This window comes from Hippopotamus amphibius, chromosome 17 (genome assembly GCF_030028045.1).
Source record: "Hippopotamus amphibius kiboko isolate mHipAmp2 chromosome 17, mHipAmp2.hap2, whole genome shotgun sequence".
NCBI lineage: Eukaryota > Metazoa > Chordata > Mammalia > Artiodactyla > Hippopotamidae > Hippopotamus > Hippopotamus amphibius.
Genome location: NC_080202.1, coordinates 38,992,933 through 39,018,839, shown reverse-complemented (window position 1 = coordinate 39,018,839; position 25,907 = coordinate 38,992,933). Strand labels below are relative to the sequence as shown.

Sequence of the window (25,907 nt, the reverse complement as noted above, 5' to 3'; positions counted from 1 at the left end):
GGCCAAGGCTGCAAGGTCAGGTCCCGCCAGGGTCGAGGGAGCCCCCAAGCCCCTTTGGGGACCCGCGTGCCGGTTCCTACCCTCAGCCAAGTCTTCGCCAAGGGCACAGCTGGGCGGGGTCTGGGCAGTCCGCCCGGCTTGGGACATCTGTTCTCGCCAGAGTCGCATTAAAGGCAAGAGGTGGGGGTGGGGGGCTCAGAACCAACCCCTCAATCCTGAGTCGATGCCTGCTTTCTCGACCGCAGGCGGAGGCAGCAGGGGACACTGGACTCGCAGAGTTTTTTCTTTCCCCTTGGGAAACGCGACTGACTCGTGTAGGGCAAGTGGGGATTTCTCTCTTGCCTTCTTCTCTCCTGCTCCCTAATCAGATGCCACGTCCGGCCTCACTCCTGGAGGGCTACAGGGTCCTCCTGTCCTGCGGGAGCTGCCCAGGAGTCCCCGGAGGCTCCGGCGCCCGGGGTACCGCGGGCCGGCCGGATGCGGAACGGATCCCGCTTGCAGCGAACTAGCGCTCTGCTGGGATCTGAGGCAGAGGCCGGGGCGCCACGCTGGGGGTGGGTTAAAAACACCTCAATTAAAACATCGAAAATATTGGGGTTTATACTGGGGGGAGGGCGGTGCTTTAAAAAAAAAAATCTGAGAAGAACCACACCGCCTCCAAGCAAAACCAAAACAAAATCCTTAACTACTGATCATTTTGTAGAAAAAGACAGAAAAATTCCTCAGACACTTCTCCCTTGGTGCTTCCACGAAAAAAGCTCCGGCTGGCCAAACCCGGCGCCTGGACACCCCTTCACCACCCCAGCGCCCTGGCGCCGAGCCCAGGTCGCCCCCTGCCCACCCTTCGCTCGCACGTTGGTGCCAGTCTGTGCCACTCAACCGGTGCCCGGTGCCAGGCGCGGGGGGAAAGCGGGGAGGAGCCGAGGCTCCAGCTTAAATTCCATGGCATCTGTTCATTATTATACAGTGAGGATTTTTATATGGACAGCTAAATTAAAGACAGATTTTTGCCAGAATTGCAGATCCCATAAAAATGATGACACAGGATGGGGGCTTTTTCTTTAAAAAAGAAAGAAAGAAAGAAAGATTAAAAAACACAGTCCAACAAACCACAAGGCAAACCCCTCTGTGCCCTCTCTTCCGACATTGTGGAGTTTCTTTACCCCCTTTGCCTGTCTCCTCTTCTTCCACCAGCACGGGCTGCCCAGGGACAACTAAACCCCAGTGGCTCTTCATGTCCATCCTGCTCACAGACACCCAGTGACCAACCAGCTCACTCCCACAGCCACGGGGGCGCAGGCAGAGGTGGAATAGCCAGGTCAGGTGTGGAGGGTCAGGATGGGAACTGGAGCTGGGAAAGAGTGCCAGAAAGGGGCAGGAGTCAGGGGGCCTGACCTTTCCGCATTCCTAATTCGCATTCCTAATTCGAAGCGCAGGTTGAGTTTTGGGCTGGTTGCCAAGTCTGGGGGCAGCCAGTGAGTACCAGGCATGTGGCACCCTCCATTCCACGGCATCCAGACAGTGCCCAAGTCCCCCTCTCTAATGGAGAAGGTGATCCAAAGATTGGACCCTGGGCACAATTTGCCCTGGAGCAGAAGTTCTGGAATTTTGAATTTCAGAGATTCTGGAAGGCTGGAACCTACACCTTGGTGATATTCTAGAACTTGCAGGGATTCAGGAAGTCGGAGTCCTGGGTCAGGGAGCAGACCTCCCAGACTCTGGTGGCTCTGGTTGCAGCAACTCTAGTTGCAATGATTTGAAGTTCGGGGATGCTGTTGTGGGGCACTGGGGGAGGCTGGAAAAGTCTGGGCAGGTAACCAGGGGAGGATGGAAGGAGTGAGGGCCCCTCTTAAGGGTTCAGACACGTCCCCCCAAATTAGTAGGAGTCTTTCTTATTTTTCTTTCATTCAATTTTTTTTTTAGGGAAGAAAAATAAATATCTGTGGAGTTCTATGTCCTCCAGACAATGGCACCGTCTGTGTCTGTGTCCGTCTATAACTGTCTGTGTGGCTGTCTGCTCATCTCCCTCAGATTTGGAGCTGACAGAATTCATATCAGAAGAGTGAGCGCAGGGACATCTGTGTGCGGAATGACTGTGCCTACTCGAACCTGCCAATCGCTCCTGGCACGAGCTGGGTAACAAATGCCTGTTACCTCGGAATGCTGGCGGGTGGGGGTGGGGTGGGGGAGGGCGCCTGGCACTACCCGGATGCCAAGCCCTGCCAAGGCGCCCTCCTGCCCTCAACGGGTCCCGCCCCCCTTCCCCGAGTTGGGGGTCCGCGGAATTGGATTGTTCACTGATTAGCAGTGATTAGAAAATTTGGGTGTCTCTCAGCCCGGGCCGACCGGCCTGTCAGCCTCCCTAATCTAGAGCCCCCTCCCCTCCTGCCCTCCCTCCATGTTCTCCGGATAAACTCTGGGTTTCTACGGAGGGCAGGCAGGCGGCCAGCTGGGGATGGGGTGGCTCACGGAATGCAGGGGAAAGGGTCTCTGGAGGGAAGAATTCCGCCGAAGTTGCCAGGAGGAGTTTCTGCCGTGAAGTGTGAGGTTCTGTGTGGAGGGGGTTATTGCATAGATGCGGCTGGGCTCTGGGGTGGGGCAGAGAGACTGTAAATCGCGGACAGAGGACCGAAGAGAGATAGGGCTGGGGAGATGCGGCAGAAGGGAAGACGAGAGAAGGCAGGAGACCCGGCAGCGCCGACCCGGTTCCCTTCACGCCAGGAGCCTCCGAGACTCGGCACAGCCTGCTGCCGCGACCCCGCGGGCCTCCGCCACCCCTTGGCCCAGGCCTCCGGCCGCGCTCCCAGATCCATCAGCCGGTTCTGCTGTCGGAGGTGGGGGAAGGGAGGGCGCCACACCACAGCCGGTGCCAGCTGGGGGGGGGGGGGGAGGTTATTGCGAGGAGGGGCGGAGAGCACATCTAAAATTCCAAGACATCTGTTCACCCAGGGAGGAGACACCGGGTGCAAGAAGGCTGGGCGCCCCCACCCCGCCGGCTCTGCCCGCGGTTCCAGGGGCGGGACTCCCCATCCTCCCCCCACCCCACCCCAGCCAAGCCTCCACCCCCACCCACCAACGCCGGCCTGCAGAGGCGGGAGGAGGGGACGCCAAGTTTGGGATCAGGCTGGGGGTGTGAAATTCAGGAGCTGCTGTCCTACTGGTGGGTCCTCAGAAGGGAAGAATCAGGGCCCAGGGGAGGGCTGTGTAAGGTGGAGATCCTGAAAAGGAGGACGTGGAGGGATGTCTGTCAGAATAGATCTCCCCAGAGCACCCACAGACACCCTCCACATATACACATACACACAGACTCAGAGACACTCAGATATGAATGCTCTAATTCCTGTAAATACACATCACTGTCCCCCTTCACACTCGATCACTTTTTCATTCAAGCAGTTTTACAGATACTTGGTCTGTGCTGGGCCTGGGCTGGATACTGGGGACAAACCTTCTCACCCACCAGGAGCTGTGAGCACATTCATATACCCAAGTGCACAGGCAAACACGCAGCCCTGACACTCACACAGATTCTTAGTGGGAGGGGGACCTGGAGGGAGGAGGTTCCAGTGAAAGCACCAACCTCCTCCTTATAAGCAGCTTCCCCCAGAGGAATGCAGGGCAGGGTCTAGGAGCCCCAACGGGGGCCTCTGGACCCACTGAAGGGCACGTCACCTTCTTACCTACTCCTTATTGGCTGGAGCCCCTGCCCCCAGGTTTTCCCTGAACGAGCTCCAACTCCATTTCCCATCGAGCCTTGATGACCACCTCTCTCTTTTCCTGCCTTGGCCTGGCACCTGCCCCTCCACCAGGGCTGCCCTAGTTGGGCCGACAGAGGCCAGGTCTCTCAGCTGGGAAATGTCCATGTGGTTGCTACTTAAAAACTGATTTATGAGGCCGTGGCGGCTGCAGAGGCTTGGCCTGCGGTCCTGGTAGTAATCAAGGGCATATGCCCATCTCGCCTGGCACTGCCCAGCTTGTGAGCCCAGCCCTGGCCTCTGCTCTCCTGCTGGGAAGGGAGAGGTATAAAAGGTACCAAGTCTTCTTTCTCTTTAAGTCATCTCTCTCCTCCTCCACTCTCTTCCTTTTCCTCCTCCTCTTCTTCTTCCCTTTCCTCTCTCCCTCCTCCCTTCATCCCTCCTCCTTCCCTCCCTCCCTTTCTCTTCTTTCTCTCCCAAGTGGCACGGACCAGCCTGTGTGCCGGGCTGGCGCTCACAGCTGCAGACCATCTGCTATGATTGAATGGTGACAGTGATGAGACAGGAGCTGGGGGGAATGGGAGGACATGGGGGCTGCCCTGCCACCCTTCACCCCTCCTTATGCCAACCCCTGCATGCTTCCTTGACCTCCAGAATGAGACCATCCGTTTGGCCTGTGAAGGGTGGGGAAATCCCACCCCTCTAAGTAGTGAGGGAATTCCTTTTCTCCCAACTAGATTCCTGAGAAGAAAGAAGGGGACAAGAAAGAAGCAGAGGGGTAGGTAGAAAAAAGGCAAAGGGATGGAGGTTGGGAGAGCAGTCTGGAAGACATGCCCCGCATGTCCACTCCTGTACAGGCTTAAGCAGGGCAGGGGCACCAGCACTGAACAGAGTGGAGTGCTGAGGCTCCAGCTTGGGCAGAGGGGCTCTGAACTAGGTCCTGGGTCCAGCTTTTTTCCAGAAATCCAAGAAAACATCCTTAATGGCCCCTGGTGGGCACCCGTTCCCTAGACCATGAGGTTCCACCTCTGTACCCCAGAAAATCTCCTGACTCCTTTGCTTCAGGAGTAAACTTGAAAAGCTGGGAAAATCACAGTCTTCCACAGTGCCCAAAGGTGGACCTGAGACTGTAAAAAGAAGGTCTAGTCAAACATGAAAGATTTCTCAGCTGATCTTTTTTATTTATTTTATTTATTTATTTATTTATTTATTTATTTATTGGCTGTATTGGGTCTCTGTTTCTGCACACGGGTTTTCTCTAGTTGCGGTGAGTGGGGGCTGCTCTTCATTGCGGTGCGCAGGCTTCTCATTGCTGTGGCTTCTCTTGTTGTGGAGTACAGGCTCTAGGCGCATGGGCTTCAGTATTTGCGGCACATGGGCTCAATAGTTGTGGCTCACGGGCTCTAGAGTGCAGGCTCAACAGTTGTGGCACATGGGCCTAGCTGCTCCATGGCACATGAGATCCTCCTGGAGCAGGGATCGAACCCATGTCCCCTGCATTGGCAGGCAGATTCTTAACCACTGCGCCACCTAGGAAGTCCCTTCTCAACTGATCTTAGTGCAAGACCAAGATACAATGACAACATGGAAACTAGCATATATTTGGACTTTATTATATATCGGTAACTGACAATTATACATAAGCTGATGGTCATCTCAACCACCCTATGAGGTTGGGACTCTCGTTATATCTGTACTACAGATAAGGACACTGGGGTACACATGCCCAGTTTGTATCCTAGGCTTGGCTTCTTCTCTCCTGAGAGAAAAAAAAAGGAAAGAATAATTACGAGGTCAAAAAAATTTTAGGAGACCCAGCATCCTTTCTTTTCCACTTACTCCTCTCCTTCAGCCTCTCTTCTTCCTCTGCCTGTTCCTCATCCTAAGGCAAATATCCACTCTCCAGTGAACATCCACACATGCAGCTTTCTCTTCCTGCCACTGGTGCAAATAGGTGAAACACCTCCAAGGAGGCACCCACTCTTCCCACCCACCTCCGCACGGGGAAACCACACAGGCTGATTTGATTGCACCTGACCCTCTTTGCTAAGGCAGTTCCTCCTTACATCCATAGTCCTGGCCCATGGGATCTTTGTGCCTGAAGCTCTGGGTGAAGGATGCCATTGTGAACAGCTGTGGGACCAGATTGGGCTTCCAGTCTAATCTGGGCCCCTGGAAAGCTTGAGGGAAGCAATTTGCTCCACCTGGCATACTTCTCCTGCCCTTTCCCTGGACACTGGAGTCTGTCTGGGTCATTCATGCCCTCTCTTGCTCCTGCCATCTGCATCTCCACCCTCTCCCTTCCTCTTTCTCCAACCTCTTTCCTCTTCCCTTCCTTCTTTCACCCTTCTGTCCAACTTCACAATTTTTCTCTTCTCTTTTCCTCTTTTTTTTCCTCTCTCTCATCTTTCCCTTCATTCTCTCTTGCCTAGTTATATGATAAAACTTTTGGTCCTTGGAATCTACCCCTCTTTCAATCAGGAAAGTGGGCATTATTCGTGTTTCATAAATTTCACAACTAACAGGCTGCTGGTGGGAGATCCATTCTTACTAGGCTATCCCACCAGAGGGAAGTTTTTATCTCAAGAGAGGGAGATAGGAACCCATAATCCAATCTTGTGGATAAGCATTAAGCAGTCACTAAATCCCTGCAATCCCCAGAACAAATCCAGATCAACATTGTTGTCCACTTGCCCAACACAAATTGGGATAAGAAATCATGTGGGGAGCTATTTGCAGGGTCATTATTGGGCTTCCCTGGTGTCTCTCTCCTTCCTCTACTGTTTTAAGATTCTTCAGGGCAAGAAGGTACCCTGAAAAGGACAACTGGAGGTCAACAGAAACCACAAATCCAGAGTCCTTCACATGCCATTGTACCCCTATCAAACTCTTCTCCTTCTTGACCCTGAAAGGCAAAAATGGATAAATCCTTGAGCACTTGGGCAGGAATGGGGGGCTGAGATCACCTTCCATTATCACCTCCCTCTCCTTGTCCCAGTGTTCACAATACCTTGGTTCTCATGGTATCTTCTAAACTCTCTCTCTCTCTCTCTCTCTCTCTCTCTCTCTCTCTCTCTCTCTCTCTCTCTCTCTCTCTCTCTCCCCCTTCCTTTACCTGTGGATTTCTCTCTCCCTTCTCTTCTCTCTCCTCCATTCCTTCTTTCTTGTCCATTACCTATCCCAAGTCGCTTTCCATTTCTTCCTTCGGTAGGGACTGCCTGATTTCAGCACCGCGGACAGAGGCACCGGGTGGGTTTGCCTTACCGGCGGCCAGACGGCCAGGAGCCTAACAGGTCTTCTTCTGCCTGCCAGGATCTGTGCAAGTGTGGCTGCCCAAGAGTTTCTTTTGGCATGTGTGATTGTGCGTGTGTGTGTGCGTGTGTGTGTGTGTGTGTGTGTATGTGAGTGTACTCAAGCTTGTGTGAACGCCCGTATCTGTGCCTCTCTGGGGCACACTACTGTGGGCGTCTCCGGGTGCATCTGTGTGTTTGTATCTGTCTGTGCTGTGTCCCCGCCTGCTCCCTGTGTCCCTGGCTGAGAAAGGGGACGGGATGGGGACGCTCCGTTCTGAAGGTGGGGGAGGCAGCGGGTGGCTTAGTATCCCAGCCGGGCCTGGGGGCGTCATCCTTGCCCAGACGTGCGCCAGGCACCATGTGGCATGTGTGCCAGCCGGCACAGGCTGAGGGCATTCTGCCCGGCATGGGGGGAGGTGGAGAGGGATGCAGGGAGCTGGAGACAGGCAAGAAGAGGTGGGGAACTGAGCCCGGAACTCAACTGTGGGGCCAGGCCCTTTCAATCCTGCATGAACTCCACTCCCAGGCACAGGCAGGAAGAAATGTACAAATTATTTGCCTTTGTGAGAGCCTAGGCAGCCAGATAACCACTTCACAGACACATAACCTGAGGGAAATACATGGGAGGCAGGCCTATTTCGGCTTGCACATGTGTACAAATCACCTGGCCCTTTTCTTACCAGTTCCTGCACAAATGCATACACACATACACAAACACCTAAGTCATTCTTAGAGTATGGGGGAGGCAAGACACCCCTTTGTGTCACAGAACAGGACCCCTCATCATGTGACTGGACACTTCCCTCCAGTAACGCCAGGCAACCACTTTAAGTGTCTGGTGGCTCCTATAACAACTGCTCCTTCCCCAATAAATAGGCAGCGCAGGCCATGGGGTTATCATTAGGGTGCCTGCCCTCTGCACCCAGGTAAGTCTGGGAGGATAATGCTGCCTCTGTGCTTCAACTGGGACAGATTGAGTGAGGGGGAGGGGAAGGGCATCCAAATGGCTCCTCCCTTCCATCAGTCATGCAGTCCTCATTCCCCCATGAAGTCCTCATCCCCCCCAGAGAGCCTGGTGTACTGGAGACAATCCTAGATTACTCATCCCAGTTTCAATACTAACTGGCTTTGTGACCCTGGGCAGGTTATTTCTCAGTGAGATTTAAATATGACAGTACATGTAAAGGGCTTAGCTGAAGAGAATTGTCATTAAGTGGTCACTATTAGTATTGTTATATTAATAACATGGAAGGGACTTCTCTGGTGGCGCAGTGGTTAAGAATCTGCCTGCCAATGCAGGGGGCACGGGTTTGAGCCCTGGTCCGGGAAGATCCCACATGCCACGGAGCAACTAAGCCCGTGAACCACAGCTATTGGGCCCATGTGCCACAACTACTGAAGCCCGGCATTTAGAGCCCATACTCTGCCACAAGAGAAGCCACTGCAAAGAAAAGCCTGTGCACTGCAATGAAGAGTAGCCCTGATCACCGCAACTAGAGAAAGCCCGCATGCAGGAACAAAGACCCAATGCAGAGATAAATAAATAAAATAAATAAAATAAATTTTAAAAAAGCATGCTATGAAAAACATATGTCTGTAAAAAGTATAAATTAAAAAAAAATAACATGGAAAGAGTGGTTGGCCAGATTGGATGAAATAATGCAGCTGAAGTTTCCAGCACGGCGTCTGACCCATAGTGGGTGCTCAATACATACAAGTATAGTATGTATTAGTGGTAGAATTTCAGGAGTTTAGACAGTTAAAGGGAACTGAGGATGAATGACAGTATTCTCTCTCCAAACTTGAGAGGCATGCACTCCCAAGCACAGCAGGAGGAATGGAAGTTAGATGTGCAAAAAAGCTGAAGGGCAAGCTAGGAAGAAAAGGAGGGGGGTGGTGAGAGGGAATCACCTTCTTGTGGGGTAGCCAGATCTCTGTCCTTCAGAGACCTTCTAAGCCTCTAGAGGGTCTCCATTCCAAGTCTGAACATGTTGTCCACATGTCTTCCCTCTTGTTTCTTCTCTTGGCTTCCCCATCAATAAATGGCACAAGCCAGAATCCTGGGAGTCATCCTTAAGTTCTCCCTACCTCTCATTCTCCATATAGACTCTCACCAAGTCTGAGTCAAGACTCCTCTCTCCTTCCTCAATGCCTCCCCTCTAAAGCCAGATCATGTCACTTCTCATCTGAGGCTCTGCTCTAGCCTCCCACCTTGCCCCCCTGCAATCCAGTCTCCCACAGTAGCTAGGGTAATCTTTTAAAAATATGAGCTTGGCCTTTCCCTCCCTGTCTTAAAACTCTGCAGAGGCTTCCTTAGCACATAGAATAAAATCTAAACTCCTTACCTGCTGGGTCTAGCCCCTACTTCCCACCCCAGTGTCATTTTCTGCCTCTCTCTCTCCATGCTCCAGCCTCATTGGCCTTTCTTTCCACTCTGCCGACACTGGAAAGATCACCTTCCCACCCTAGGGACTGGGCTGCTTTCTTGGCCCAAATCAACCCCCTCGCCTCCCTCCCACTCTTTTTGTGACCAGCTCCTTTTCACCCTTCAAGTCTCAGTTTGTCCCCTCACCCCCATGAGAAACCTTCCCTGATGCCTTTATCCAAAGTGGTGCCCTGGTTATTCTCTAGTTCAGCATTCTGTTATTTCCTTTGCAGTACTTTACTTAACTCTTGACTTGGTTTTTGTCTGTCTCTCCTGCTGGTCTGTAAGCTCTCTGAGGGCAGGGACTATAGTATTTGTTCTGTTTCCGTGGTAAATTCTGGGTACCGCATGAAACAGGTACTTAGCCAATGTTTTTGAATGGTTGAATTTATGAGTGCTGTGATATCTTCAAAGGTGGGGGTGGGGTGGTAAGCAGGTCCTGTAGCCTGGGCTCCAGCCTGCCCCATTAGGGGTCTGTCTCATCTCTCTTCCTGCCTCTCAGGGGGCCTGTCTACTGGCAGCCTCCTAATTATATTTTACTAGACTATAAATCTTTTCGTTAAATGTAATTGAAAAATACACCTTTCGAATCATCACATTAACCTAGCATCCACTCTGAGGCAGTAATTAAAGGCTTCCTAGAATCTCCCACTGGCTTGGGAAGAACTGGCTCAGAGATCACCGTCTACCAATCCCAAATGTGTCACCATCAGCCCTCCTGCCCCCAGAAAATGTGTAAGCACAGGACGCAAACTGCCCGCAGTTCAGGTTCAGGGGGGTCAAGTATATTTTCCCTCTTCTCTCCCTGCTGCAGGACTCAGACAGCTGGAAGCAATGCTCAGACCCCAGTCCAGCATTCCCTCTGGGACCTGAGGTTTTCAGTATTTCCCCTCATTCTCTCCTGGGCTCCTGGCTCAGAGCTGTCTCACTGGAAGGTCAGGAAGGAAGGGGAAAGAGAAGAAACAAATGCTCTCCCAGCACCTTAAATGAGTCAGGTTTGTCCAATCAGTCTTTGCAGCTCCCTGAAGACAAGTTAAGAAAACTGATGCTGCAAGAGGCTCTGCAACGTGGTAGGGATACAGTCTAAATCGAAAGGCCAGGCTCTTAGAACTTAACTCATAATATTGCCTCCTTTCAGAGATCTGGTGCTGCCTTTGTTGACCGGTGCCCTCAGGCTAGCCTCCTTTCCAGGACTCTAGTTCCTCAACTTTTCCAGTTTTCTAAGCCCAAAACCCTGGAGTCATTCTTGACAATGCTCTTTTACACCTGCACCTGATTCAAAAGCAAATCTGTCTGCTCTGCCTTCAAAATAAATCCAGAATCTGAGTACTTCTCATCTCCCCACTGCTACCACCCTGGTCCAAGTTGCCATCTTCTCTCTCTTGGATGCCCACAGCTTCTGTCCTTGGTCTGCTTCAGTCTACTTTTGGTGTAGCAGCCAGAGTGATTATTCTTTTAAAAAATTATTTATTTATTTATTCATTCATTCATTTATTTATTTATTTATTTATTTATTTATTTATTTATTTATTTATTTTGGGATGTGTTGGGTCTTTGTTGCTATGCGCAGGCTTTCTCTAGTTGTGGTGAACAGAGGGTACTCATCATTGTGGTGCATGGGCTTCTCATTGCAGTGGCTTCTCTTGTTGTAGAGCACTGGCTCTAGGTGCACAGGCTTCAGTAGTTGCAGCACATCGGCTCTAGAGCGCAGGCTCTATAGTTGTGGTGCACGGGGCTTAGTTGCTCTGCGGCATGTGGGAGCTTCCCAGACAAGGGACTGAACCTGTGTCCCCTGCGCTGGCAGGTGGATTCTTAACCACTGCACCACCAGGGAAGTCCCTGAGCGCTTTATTTACAGTAGCACTCCCAGCACCTAGGACAAGACCAGGTGCATAGTAGGTGCTCAGTAAACAAATGTTGCATGCATGAATGAACTCAATAATAAAGGTATTGAGATCAAGGATCTCAAAAGTGGCATCCATTCTCTAGGGGCTGGCAGTGAAGACCCATCCTGGGGCCAGATCTTAGATGCCTGGATTTCTCTTTCTCCTCACTGTTCCCTCTGGTTTGTCTTTTCTTTCCTGCCTCAGACACATATTCCCCTCACCCCCACCCTCTGGGCAACCCTTAACACAAACTCCCTAACCTGTAGACTTGACCCTCCTGCTACTTTCCTTCTGCCCTGACCAATCCCTGGCTCCTCCCCAGTTTCAGTTTTCAGACTCAGCCCTGGAGAACCTCAAACGGATGGTCTTAGGCAGGCTATTGGAAGAATAGTCAGTTTCACTGCTTGAGTCCTTCAGGAGTGAGGAGCCCTCTAGTAAATGTTCACTTACTGTGCATACAACTTGAGCCAGGCCCTGAGTTGAGTGCTTTGGACCAGCGCTGTCAGATAGAACTTTCTGAAATTATGGACATGTTCTATTTCTTCTCCTTAAAATTTATTTTATTCAAGTATATTTGATTTACAATGTTGTGTAAACTTCTGCTGTACAGCAAAGTGATTCAGTTATATCTATTCTTTTTCATATTCTTTTCCATTATAGTTTATCACAGGATATTGAATAGAGTTCCCTGGGCTATACAATAGGACTTTGTTGTCTATCCATTCTACATATAATAGTTTGCATCTGCTAACCCCAAACTCCCAAGCCATCCCTCCCCCACCCCTCCCCCACCCCATCTCCCCCTTGGGAACCACAAGTCTGTTCTCTATGTTTGTGAGTCTATTTCATAGATAAGATCATTTGTGTCAGATTCCACATATAAGTGATATCATATGGTATTTGTCTTTGTCTTTCTGACTTACTTCACTTAGTATGATAATCTCTAGGTCCATCCATGTTGCTGCGAATGACATTATTTCATTCTTTTTTGTGGCTGAGTAGTATTTCATTGTGTATGTGTACCACATCTTCTTTATCCATTCATCTGTTGATGGCCATTGAGGTTGTTTCCATGTCTTGATTATTGTAAATAGTGCTGCTGTGAACATAGGAGTGCATGTATCTTTTCAAATTACAGTTTTGTCTGGATATATATCTTGGAGTGGGATTGCTGGATCATATGGTAACTCTATTTTTAGTTTTTTGAGGAACCTCCATACTGTTTTCCATAGTGGCTGCACCAATTTACATTCCCACCAACAGTGTAGGAGGGTTCCCTTTTCTCCACACCCTCTCCAGCATTTGTTAAGAAATGCTCTATTTCTGTTCTGTTCAATATGGTAGTCACTAGCTAATATGAGGTTATTAAGCACTTTAAATGTGGCTAAATGTGACCGAGGTAATGAATTTTAAATTTTATTTAATTTTAATTAATTTAAATTTAAATAGTCACATGTGGCTAGTGGCTCCAATTGGGCAAAGCAGGTTTAAACATGTTATTTTATTTAATCTTTATCTTGAGGAGTAGGTGTGATTGCCTCCATTTTACAGATGAAGAAGAGCGGCTAAAAATGGGACCACCTTCCAATCTAGATCAGCTTTTCATGACCTCCCCACTACCATAGCATTTACTACCTTCTAGTATAAATATAATTTACTCTTGTATTATGCCTGCCTTCTCAACCAAAATATAAGTTTCCTAATGGCAAGGATGAAGCATCTTAGAGCCTTAAACAGTGCGTGGCACATGGTAGGATATCAATGAAAATCTGTGGAATAAATGAACACACTTGCTCCGGGTACTTCTGCCTTTGCAGCTGGAGACCTGGTTTCTAATTTGAGCCCCTTTGCTTCCAAAGCCCAAGTTCTCTCCCTTGAAGCCATTTTCTTCTAAATATTCTCCCCAGCTCCCTCCCCAAGTTCTCTTCCTTAGGGTGACCCTGGGATGACCCAGGAGTTCCCTGCTCCTACAATTCCTAGCCCAGGCGGGGATATAGCTTCTTTTATATGCCATTGGCTATGATGCCCATGAATTTTACTAAATTTTACCAAAACTCAGAGACCCTCCTCCCTTCAAGGCAGGAACCCTGGGTGTATTTCAGGAGACCCAGGAGTTCTCCCCCTCCTCCTTAGTTATCTTCCTACCTCAGACACTGCTATTCCTCCTCCTCTCTGTTGAAGTGAGGCTGGCCCAGGTGGCCTGGTCATTTCCTTCTTTCAGTGGGATACCGTGGGAGCCTAGCCACCCCACCCCACCTCTGGGGATGCAGTGACATGAAGGTAAGTAGATAGACTCCTCCTCCATCCCCATGAGGAAGGTGAGGAGGTATGCCCTCATGGCTAGGTGCAAGGGCAGGGGCTCTTCCTTGAAACTGGAAACTGGGGTTGTTCATAACTCCATTAGGAGAGCTGGGAGTTAGGTAGCAGGAAAGACTTCCCAAAAGTTTGGAAATGAAGTAAAGGTATGAAGCCTTTTCCCCACTTAAGGGCTAAGAGAATTAAATGCATTCATCTTCCTGTATGCTTTCTTGTAGATCTTCCTGAATGGTAAATCATAGGTAAAAATGACTGCCGGCTCTCTGCTCAGATCTCCAGAGCTCATCCCTCTCCAACTTCTCTTTTTCATTCCCCTTCATCCCTTTTTCCATATCCCTCAGCTCAAGGCCACTTGCTGGGGCCAAAGTGGAGGGCCAGCTCCCTATGTATCCCAGACAATATTAAAGCCACATCAAGAGGGAAGAGCTGACTTCTGATGTGTGGCCCAACCACCTTCTGGCAGTGAGACGGGAGGAAAGGCTAGGGCTTCAGGCCAGTCTCAGCTCTTCCTGATTATAACTTCCAGAGAAGCTCGCCAACCTCTCTGAGCCTCAGCTTTCTCATCTGTAAAATAGAACTAATAACATTTGCCCTATAGCATTATATGAGTTGGAGATGGCTCATGGGAAGTTCCTGGCACAGAGTAGGCACTTAATTATTATTATTATTGTTACTTAGGCTCCAGGAAGCCCTCTCTTCATCCCCATGGATGAGGGAGGGCCTTTCTTCCACCTTGTTCTCCATTTAGACCAGAGCAACAGTTTCCTTGCTGGCTTCCCTGCCTCTAGTCTCACTCTGTTCCAATCCAACCTCTACACCCTGACAGAATTCTTTTCCTAAAACTCAATCCAAACCCATCACTCTCTTCTGAACATTCCTCCCAAGTTCCCCAGTGCCTCCCAGGACACAGGAAGCGTAGTGGATTAAGAGTGAGGCCTCTGGGGTCAGACTTAGGTTTGATGCTCAGCTTTGTCGCTTTCTAGCTGTGTCTCTTGGGCAAGTTACTTAATGACCCTGAGCCTCAGTTTACTCACCTTAAACATAAAATAACAGTACCTGCTTAGTGTGGTTACTGAATGAACAAACAAGGCAATTGATATAAAGTGTTTGACATGGAAGATGCTAGCTCTGCCTATTATAACAATATGAAAAAGTTGTAACTCCCGAGAATGGCACGCAAGTCTGTCCATATCGGTTAGATAATAGGAAAGACTTCTCAGTTTTTAGAGCAGGATTGTCATGATGAAGAAGCTGGTCTGCCTGTCCAACCTTGTTTCTCCCCATCCTCCACACGAACCCCATGTTTTGGTTGGCACAGTGCATTACTCACCATCCCCCATGCCGAGACTTCTTTCAGTGCCTTTGCACACGCTGTTCTTGCTGCCTTGAATGCTCTTTCCTTGCCCTCCTGGTAAACTCCTACTCATCAGTTAAGACTTCATTCAAGCCTACCATCCTCTGCGAAGACTTCCCAGACCCCTGAGCAGGCTCAATCACGTTCTGGTGCTTCACCATCCCAGCCCTGACCTCTGCTCAGCATTGGGTTAAGAGCCAGATACGTTAGGACCAGGATACCTGGGTTTGAATTCTAGCTCTGCCACTTCCTAGCTTGGTGACCTCAGGCAAGTTACTTCACCTGTCTGTGCCTCACTCTCCTGATCTGAAAAGTGGGATAATGATACTAGTATCTATCTGATAAGGGTGTGAGGAGTAAAATGAGTTACGACTTGCAAAGAATTTGCTCCTGCACTTGGCACAAAGTGCCCAGTAAAGGTAAGCTACCATAATTATTATTCTAGCCTCTCTTGCCTTCCAGGGCAAGGCTTGGTCTGCATGTGTGTCTTTCTCACTAGGCTGTGAGCTCAGAGGGTAAAGGCGGGAGCTGAATCATAGGCTGGTGCAGAGTAGACACTTGGCACCTCCACCTGGATGGACAGTCACGAAGGCTCTCCTTTATCAAGAATTTTCTCATCTGTCCCTTAGGGTAATTCTATGAGCTGGGTACTAATGATCATTCCATTTTACAGAAGAGGAAATTGAGGCCCAGAAGTAAATGCCTTTGGGCCCCAGTAAGCGAGTGAGTATCAGAGCCAAGGGCTACTCTTGGACCCAGCTGACTCCAATCAACCCCTCTTTCTGTCACCCGCAGCCTCAATTTCCTCATCTATAAAATGGGATGATAGCTATTCTTCCCATCTCTCAGGTTTACAGAGTGGATTAATGTATGTCAGTGTAAGAGATCTTGAGAAAGAATGGGGTTGGAGTCCCCCTTATGTACTAGGTAATGCTTTGTCTAGGATAAAAACAAGAACTTTTCTAGGGGTGAAACTGAGGAGTAGCTGAGACTCAAAAGGCCCCAAAGCCCCAATTCACCCCTCTCCTTAGGGTCTGTCTGGAGCCTGGGGCCAATTCAACAACGTCCCCCCTCTTCTGGGCCCACAGCCAGCCCCTCCGCCCCGTCCCCCCACCCCATTGCCACTGGAAGACAATGGTGGGCAGGCCCAGCCTTTGTGAGGAGGGTCAGGTCAGTTAATCTTGGGCTGGGCTGGGAGGGGGACCAGGGGAAGGGAGAGAGGATGGCTCGTGGGGACAGATAACAGCGGGTCTGTGAGGGTCAGGAGGACGTTGGAGGCCAGGGGCCTGAGGAGTAAACGCTTGAAACAGGCTTTAGGGAGCGTTTTCTCCGAGTGTAGATTTGAGCTCCTATTAAACTTGCCAAAAATTTGTGTTAGCTAATGGATTCTTAATTCTGTCTAAAATGAGAGAGGGAAAATTATGCCATTCATCTTGTATTGGTTTGAAATTACATCTGACACCTAATCGATCATACTGTGGAACATTAACTCTTTGGAAGAGACCCAACTTTTCCTCTCTCCCTTGCTTTCCAGTGCTCTCCAGCCGCCCCCACCTCCTGACTCCTTCTTTTGTATTTCATTAACTAAGCAAAGCTCTGGCTGTCTCTGGGGGTGAGGGGTGGGAGTTAGGGAAAGGGTTCATTTGAATCAAAGGAGATAAGCCGGCCCCCAATCTTTTGCCGGAGACCAGAGCCCCAGCTTCCAACCTTCAAGTGACCTCCTCTCTCTGCCTGCTTTTTCCTATGCATCCTGAGATCTGGAAGTGCAGAATGGAAGGCACTGGGGTGTGGGGTGACCTCAGAGCCACCTTGGGGGCACCAGGGAGAGGCAGGGAGCCAGGCAAAGCTGAGCTAGCACCTGGGGCTGGGGCAGGGGCCGTGGCAGGGGGCTCACCTGCGACTTGCCTGGCAGATGGGTGAGGAGGAGGAGGGCAGATGACAATAGATTTGCCTCTGGGGATCCTGACAAGCTCTGACTGAAAACCCCAACCCCAGACCTGCTTTTCTAGGAGGAGGACTTTCTGGCAGCAGGGAGAACCCACTGGAGGCTGACAGACCTGGGCTAGGATCCTGGCTTCACTGCTGACGAGTTGTGACCTTGGGCAAGTTACATAACGCCTCTGAGTCTCAGTTTCCTTCTCTGTCGGAAAGCTCTGGCACAGGGCTGGGGTAAGGACTGGATGAGATGATCTAGGTAAAACTGGAACAGAGCCCATTACCTGGCACACAGTAGGTGCCCAATAAAGGCGACAGTCAGAATCCAGATCAACATCCCCTCCTCCCCGCTTCTGCTGCTTCCCCTCCTCACTCCCCCGCCCCCAACCCCATTCTTCTCTCCCACGACCAACTCCCTGGCCCCTCCCTCGGGGCTGACATAGGGCTGAGAAGCCACAGGATCAGGTCAGGCCATGAGGGCCAGACAGTATCTCCTCCTAAGAGGACACCTGAAGGAGGCCTGGGCCCCTGGGTCTCTGCAGGGCCCCCGGCCCTCTTCCTTCCTGGAGTTCCTCTGTCTCTTCCAAGAGTCTTGGGGGTTGTCTCCTGCATGGAGTTCTCTCTCAGCAATCCCCTCCCTGCCCAGAAAGTAAGGTCTCTAGAGGAAGGGGCTCTCTAGGAATTGAAGCCAGGAAGAGGGGCGCTCCAGCTGGGAGAAAGCCGCTTGCTTCTACTCAAGCATCTCTGACCTCTGCCTGTGGATTCCAAAGGGCTCCTGTCCCTGATCCGGGCATCCCATATTTTATTGGGGAGGGGTAGGTTGGGCTGGGAGGGGGCTTGGTCCCTCAAGAGCATGGAAGGGAAAAGGGAACCAGGTGGGTGGGAGAGAAGGGAGGGGGCAGGGACATTGCCATCACCCCTATTCCCCAGGGGGTACCATGGCTTCTTTTGGCCGACTTCGGGCACTATGAGAAGAAAAGGTTCCAGTGCCGCCCTCCAGCTCCATGTCAAGGAATATATATAGCATGCAGCTGGTCTCTGGTGTGGGACAGCATGGGGGGCTGAGATGCCTCTTTCATAGAAATCTGGGCCGTTTCTGGACCCTCTCAGTGTAGACTTCACTCTCATTAAGCACCCACAAATACCAGAATAAATAAACTTGCAGATGAAGGGCCCAGGATGGTTTAAGTGACCAGTCAAGGTCACACAAGGAATCATTAGCTCCTATCAGGTACCTGCTCCAAAGGCAGAAAAGAATGGCCTAGAATGCCCTCACTGTATTCTTGGGCCTTGTGGAGGAGCTCCAACATGAGGATGAAAAATGATGGGGAAACTCATCCAGTACCCTCATTTTACAGAGGAACCCAGGACTCAGAAAGCGGGTATAACTGACCAGGGCCACAGGGTGAGGCAGGCAGCCTCCGGCTCTCAGTCCACTGCTCTTCCCCACCCGCATCATGAGTCTGAAGGGACATTTTCTGGGTCACTTGTCCAGCAGAACCTACACTGTTTTTGGGGAGTGGGCTGGAGTTTTGGGAGGGAGTGAGGAGAAGTGCTGAGAGAGGCTTTCCCTGAAGAGTGAAGAGCAGAGGGGGCTGGGTGGGGGTTTCTTAACTCCCTCTCCTGCCCCAACACACATACAAACACACAGAGGCAGGATTTTATTTCCAAATGTCCCTTCTCTGGGAAGCTTCCTGTTTCCCAGGAGACGCCTGGTGGAGATGCCCCTTCCTGCCAGCCTCCCTGGCAGCCACTAGGCGGCTGTGGCTCCCTCTTCTGCCTAGAGACGCCACAGCGAGGGTCCCATGTGGTTTGTATTAATAGGAAGTGAAGCCCAGGCCTGCAAACGCTAAGGACAGAGCAGGCCAGCCCGGGGCAGGTGGGCAGCCAGGTCAGCAGGCCACATTGATCAAGGGCCCTGGGTAGCCCGGCATGCCTAGATATGTCTGGTGACCAGAGGGGAAAAAATCCTCCCTAACATTGTTTTTTCCCAAACTGGGAATTTTTATTGTGTTTTTACCTTGAATATGAAAGTAAAACGCATAACTGTTTTAGAAACAGATAATTCCAACAAAACAGAATAAACAAAAGCCCCAGGCTCAAATTTTAGCATCTGTCTTTTCTCACAGGAAAGCCGTTAGCCTCTGGCTGAAGCGTCCACGGCAAGAGTCTGCTGTATTCAGGAAGGAGGCGGGGAGCGTGCTCTACAATCTGGGAGATACTCCTTAAGTAAATACCCTTGTCCTGGAGAGGCTGACGTGTGCGTCTGTCTGTTTTGCCCCCAGGTCAGTGGCTTCAGAGCAGAGTTCTTCCCACCCACTCTGTGTTGTTCCCACGCTCCCACCTGCTAGGAGCACCAGTGTGGGCACCCAGGAAATGTGGACTGGAAGAATGAATGAATGAACTCACCGATGAGGAAACACACCCAGAGACAGACACTGAGTTGCCAGAGTGGCCCAGATCAGGTTCACAAAGGCCACTGCCACTGGAAAAACTGGCCTCAATCCTTCACCAGCTTCCTTCTTCCCAGGGCTGAGGAAAGCTAAAGGTTCGAGTTAGCCAAAAAGCCCTAGCCTATGTAAGAAATATTTCAGGTTTGGCCCTTGGATAGGACAGGGCCCAGGCACTAGAGGGAGACTGTCATGAGTTGTAGGAAGAGAGGCCTCACCCAGAGAGGCGTGGAGAACCTGATGAGAATTTAGAAATTAAGTCTACGCCAGATTAAGCTCTGTGAAAACGCGTGAACAACAAAATTTGAGAAGCTTCTGGGATGGTGAACGTATCCATGTGCTGGGAAGGTGGTGCACCCCAGTTCCACGGGGACCCTCCTGGACCTTGCCCTGTGTACCTCTTCATCTGTTGTCTGCTGTTCTTTTACATTCTTTATAATAAGCTGGTAAATGTAAAATTTTTAAAAAGGAAGGAAGGGAGGAAGGGAAGGAGGGCGGGAGGAAGAGAGGAAGGAAGGAAGGGAGGGTCTATGCCATGCCAATGAGGTGGAGAGAAGTTTTGCCCCCCCACCCTGACAAGGAAGCAGCTCTGGCTGGAAGGTTCCAGGTCTTCTTCCAATTAAAAGGGGATGTAAGCATATGGAGACTTATCTCCTTCAAGGAGAGAGCAGGGATCCACCCAACACAGCAACAGGGATGGAAGCCAGCCCCTCATCTCCCTTTTTCTTTTTTTAAATTAATTAATTTACTTATTTTATTGGCTGCATTGGGTCTTCGTTGCTGAGCCCGGGCTTTCTCTAGTTGCGGTGAGTGCGGGCTACTCTTCCTTGCGGTACTTGGGCTTCTCTTGCTGTGAAGCACGGGCTCTAGGCGCATGGGCTTCAGTACTTGTGGTTCGTGAGCTCTGAAGTGCAATCTCAGTAGTTGTGGCTTAGTTGCTCTGAGGCATGTGGGATCTTCCTGGGCCAGGGATCGAACCCGTGTCCCCTGCATTGGCAGGCAGATTCTTAATCACTGCACCACCAGGGAAGTCCCTCATCTTCTTCTCTCTTTCTTGCCAGAGAATTTAGGTAGGGTCCTGCCATCAACATATTATCCCGTTCCGCTATTGACAACTGTCAGGGAAGTGTTAACCCCATTTGACAGATGAATAAACCAAAGCTAAAAAAGGTAAAGTGACCTGCCCAAGTCACAAAACAAGCAGCTGACCTAAGAAGACCCTCTAATCTCAGGCCTGGTCCCCAGTTGCTCTTTTCACTGAGCCCTCACCTCAGCACTTGGTTTCCTAGGGGCCAGGATTTCATGGCCAGACCATCCCTGCTAGATGTGGGGACAGGTTCTCCAGAGGCCCCTGGCCTTCCTTTGAGCTCAGATCCTTGCAGTGTCCTGTGTTGTTTGGGCAGTCCCTACCTCCCCTACCTAGGGCACCCAGGGAAGCATCTGATAAGACATGTGCCACCCTCTTTTGGTCCACGTGATCAGTTCTCCTCGAAGATGTCATCTCTCCCATTTTGCCAAGGCTTGTTCTACCGAATTTCTCAGTCCACCACTGTGCTCCGTCCCCACCCCAACCATCCATGCCCTCCCGGGGAAGGTGCAAAACTTTTGCTGAGGGCAGGCCCGGAGGCTGGCGGTATTCCTGGCCCAGGGAGAGCATCTTCAGCCCTTGGGACTGAGTGCAGAGTCGGGCTCAGCTCCTCTCCTCCTTGGGGCCCTCCCCGCCCACCAGGGGGCAAAGGCCGGCCGGCCCTCCCTCCCCGCTCCGCCGGGCCTGCCGCAGCAGGCCACCGAGCCGCCGGCAGCACGAGGGGCGACTGGGGGCAAAGGCCGGGGAAGGGGCCCGCAGATGCCGCCTCGGCCCCCCTTCCCTGGCCGGGGCCCCCACGGTGTCGGGGAGCAGGAGGAATCAATCAGGATAATGAAGCCGCAGCCTGCCACACACCGCGGGGGCACTGAAGAGCCGGGGCCGGTGCCAAGTCCGCCAGACGGTTCGGAGGAGCCGAGCCCGGCGCGGCCCGGCGGCGACGGCGGCGGCGGCGGCGGCGGAAGAGTCGGCGCGCGGAGGCAGGACGCAGCTCCGAGCAGGCCCCGGCAACCGCGCCTTGGCAACCCCGACGCCCGAGAGCAATCTTAAAGCTGCAGCGCCTCTTTCCTTGCCTCCGCCGACTCCTGGACCCTAGGAGCAAGGGTCGTGCCCTCGGTGGTGGGAGTCAGGCTCTGTGCCTATCGGGATTTGGGGGTCCGACTCATACCCTCACTCGTTGTTTAGCAAATGTAGATGAAGGCTATGCGCCCAAGCAAGAGCTAGACACTGGGGAGGGGAATGGGCAGTGATTAAAAATTGAACGAGGTCCTGCCAAGAGGAGTTCACAGTCTAGCGCGCAAGGAGGACCAGACTGGCTGAGGTGAGCAAAGCCCTGTGTTACCCAGGATGAGGGCTGAGGGGCTGTTACAAAATATTCTCACAGCACCGGCCTTGCTCTAGGCAATGGGTTAGCTGCTTCTTCCCCGTTATTATCCACACACCCACAGTTCTGTGAGACGGTGTTATCGTTATCGATCCCATTTTAAAGATGAAGAATTAGTAGCCCGTAGAGGTGAAGAGACTTAGCCAAAATCTCATTATATGTTTTGGACAATCTAGGACTGATTTACAGGACTTCTTACCCTGGCCAGTTTTCATTACAGCATGATGTCAGGAAGGTTAGGCTTGAGTAAGGACTTCCCAACACAAATCGTGTAAGAAGTGAGGAGAAAGGGTAGCTGAAACAAGAGAGGGCTACGTCTCCCTTCTGCTGCCCATTACCCCGAGTGTCTGCCCTGTCCTCGTGGGCTGGCCTATGTGTGGGCAGAGGGCTAGAAGCAGGGACCTCCAGAGGTCCCTCTGGTTCTGTGATTTGATATCTCCCGCCTGAAGCCCAGGCACTGTGCCACCCCTCTAGGCAGCAGTAGTTGGCAGGGGGCTGCAAACTGGGGGAGATTCCAGGTTTCTGAAATGAGGGGTCAGGGGTGATAGGGGAGGAGTAAAGAGGTGGTAAGGGGTCTCTGGCAAAAGAAAACATGAGTCAATATCATTAGGAAGGCTAGGCCCCATCTTCTTGTCTCTTGTCCACCTGTCTTTCTCTTTCTGTACATCCATTCAGGTAAGAAATTTGTGCCAGGGCCTGAGGTAGGCTCTGAAGCTGGCTTTGGAGCCATGCTCATCTGCTTTTAAATCCTGCTCTGTCACTCATCAGCTATGTGAGTTTGGCCAGGTGACTCAATCTCTCTGAGCCTTATTCAATTTCCTTATCTGTAGAGTAGAGGCATTAATATCTGCCTTTCACAATACCTTTATTGTGAGACTTAAATGCAGTGAGAAAAATGTATATATGGTGTCTGGCACATGGCAAATGCTTAACGAATGGTAAATTTAAAGATGTCTTTGCTTATTTTGGTAGTCTAAAGATATGTCCAAATCCTAATCCCTGTGAATGTTACCTTATCTGGAAAAAGGGTCTTTGTAGGTGTGACTAAGTTAAGAATCTTGAGATAGAGACATTATCCTGAACCACCTGAGTGCGCTCTAAATGCCACATTATAAGAGAGAGGCAGGGGAGATTATAGACCATAGAAGAGTAGAAGGCGATGTGAAGACACAGGCAGAAATTGGAGTGATGTGCCCAGAACCAAAGGAATGCCAGCAGCCACTAGAAGCTGAGAGAATGGATTCTCCCTTAGAGCCTCTAGAGAGAGCACAGTCCTGCTGACACCTTGATTTTGGCCCAGTGAAACTGATGTTGAACGACTGGTCTCCAGAAATGTAAGAGAATAAATTTCTGTTGTAAATCACCAAGGTTGTGGGAATTTGTTACAGCAACCAATACATTTACACTGGAGATTCCGTCTTGAACAAAACTCAGTACTTGCCCTCTAGGAGTTCACAGTCTAGTGGGAAATAAGAGATGTACACAGTGCATGGGGATGCCCAGAGGGTGGAAGGGTAAGGTAGGTAAGGCTGTTGCAGTTGGAGAAGAAGTTAGCCAGGTGAGGGGCTAAAGCAGGAAGGGCATTCCAAACAGAGGACACAGTGTGGGTAAAGGTATGGAGTAAGAGAAAACACTGCCTTCAGGACACTGCCCACATTTGGAATGGCAGGTGCATGGGGATATGGGGGATGGCATGACAGAACTGCTGAGGTGGGAGACAGGGGCAAGAAAGCCAAATAGCTTCCACCACAGAATGGAATCAACCCCTCTGCCCTGGGCTGGTACTGGGTCCCAGATCAGAGAACCCTAGACTGTCAGTAATGGACAGAAGCCTTAGAGACCATCGAGTCCAGTCCAGTCCTGCTATTTCACACATAGGGAAATTGAGGCCCATAGAGAGAGTCCATCCAGGGAATAAGCTTGAACCAGATGGCCACACTGGCCTCTCTTGAGCCTGGGTGTCCCATATCTGAGGGTCTCGGAGACACTGCCTGGTGGTCCCTCTGTAGCCCACTTCCAAAAAGCACAGGCCCTGTGGTCTCTAAACAAAGAGTGGGTTATTTGCATATTATTTGCATGTTGCTAATTAGAGAGGCAGATTCACTCAGCCCCTTCCCTTCATGTCCCCCTGTCCTATCTCACTCCCATTGAGTTCTTCTTCCTCAACCATCTCTTGACCTCAGCAACTTCTCCCATAATTCCAGCCCAGGCCTCACCCCTCAAGGCCCTTTACCTAGCCCCAGCCCAACCCCTACTGTATTAAGTGTTTGGTTCTGTCTAGAAAAACTATCTGGTGCATCTTTAGTATATCTAATCTGGATGGAGGATCTTGGAGCATGTTGCAGTGGAAAGGGAGGTGATGGGCTTTCCAGCTTAAGGTTTTCTCTGAGAATGGGGAGCAGTGAGCTCTATCTCCCTGTAGCCCAGGGGCCATCTAAATGGGGCTACAGAGTAAGGGAGGACGGTGCTCCTTGGGGATCTGGTGGGCAGGTGCCAGCTGCATGCCCCAGGCCTGCCCCAAGCCTCTTGGCTGGCAGCCACACCAGCCCACAGAAGACCTGGCTCCTTCTTTGAGGGAGTGGGAATCTTGGGGAAGGTCGGGGAGCATCCCTCGGCCTGGCAGCCTAACATGGATAAGGTTGAGGTTACCATGCGAGTTACTGTGAACCCTCCAATGCGGACAGCGCATCCAGATTCTGGGGCTGTCATCAACCCAGTCCAGACAATTATGAGGCACTGTGCTAAATTAAGCACAGTGTCTCCCTGAGGGTAGGCACTCAATAAAGTTTTTCTGATAAAAAGAAGGAAAGGGAGTCACACAGAGGTGCAGGTTCTGCCTCTCTCACTTCCCATGAGCCCCCTTTCCCCTCTGAAACCAAGGCTATGCCCAGAACCTCCCTCAGATGAGATGTCTGAGCCTGTCACCTGATGGTCACCAGAGAAGGCACCACACTGTAGTGATGACAGGCACACAGGATGAGCTCAGGTGCCCCCTACCCCTATCCTGGCAGAGCTGCTGTCACCTATCCTGTCCCCTACCCTGGCAGAGTGCTCTGTCACCACTACGGCTGACTCAAGGTAGCTGCCAGGACTTGGGGAATGTTATTAGGATTCAGGGAAAAACCTGAGGCAGAGCTCTGGCTAGCAACTTGCAGAAACCAGCCTGCTCTGGTTAGGACAGTGGCCTGGATATGGGAAGAAAGACTGCCCTGCACACGTGAATAATGCTTTATGTATGAGTGATGTACAAGGTGCATTCTTACATGCTGCAATGAGACTCAGGAAGCATTCTGACCTGCATGCACAGCTGTGTGTATATATCCCAGCGTGCACAGGTGTATGTGGCACGTGAGTGTCTTCGTGGAATTCTACATTCTCTCTTCTCGCTCTGGGCCTTCTCTTCTTGTTTTCTGGTAAAATGGGAAGTGGGGTAGGAATGCAGTTTCACCATCCCCAGCCCTGCTCCCTTGTATAGAGGTTCCCTGACTCCATTTGCCCATGACAGCAAGCAGTGGATCCCTTCCTGGTCCTGAGTGGGGGGTTCTAACTGCTTACTGGCCTAGGTGGCTCCATCTCTCACCGATTCCTTCTTCTCCTAGCGTGTCCCATGCCACTCCCTCATCTGGTGTCCAAGTCAAGGGAAGAGGTAGGACGAAGTGGGGTGATGCTATGGGAGTAGGGGTGGGAAAGGTGGAGCAGATACTGTTCGATTTTGCCCGGGTCCCTCCGGAGCACTGCTGCTCATTTAAAATTCCGATTTAAAGCCGAGCAGCTCTTTAAATTTCCACATTAGCATGCCGCCCTGATGCCAGGCCAAGATGTTGGGATGGATTTGGCAGGAACGCCTCCAACAGCGGCAAGCAGCAGCATTTGCCAGCAATAAAACAACGCATGAATAAAAGCAGGCTGGCTTGGCAGCAGCAGCATCCCAGGTAGCTGGGTGAGTCAAGGAGGGGCCCTCATATTCAGAGGCTCAGAGGCATGAAGGCCTGTGCAGGGCACGTGTGAGTGTAGGCCTCTGCAGCTGTCTTGGCCCTCACCCTCAATCTCTGCCTGCAGTGGAATCTAGGGTGAGGGTGCAGGAA

General features: G+C 51.1%; 1 protein-coding gene across 2 annotated transcripts in view; it reads right to left on the bottom strand.

Annotated features, from left to right (window-relative positions):
• Positions 1-5,059: 5,059 nt before the first annotated feature.
• The window catches only part of CDK12 (cyclin dependent kinase 12), a 91,016-nt gene continuing 70,168 nt past the window's right edge, over positions 5,060-25,907 (bottom strand). For both annotated transcript variants that reach the window (XM_057714858.1, XM_057714859.1), the window contains exon 18: positions 5,060-5,454. In XM_057714858.1, coding sequence (XP_057570841.1) covers positions 5,361-5,454 — 94 coding nt within the window. In that variant the 3' untranslated portion in view covers positions 5,060-5,360. The remainder of the gene's footprint in view (positions 5,455-25,907) is intronic.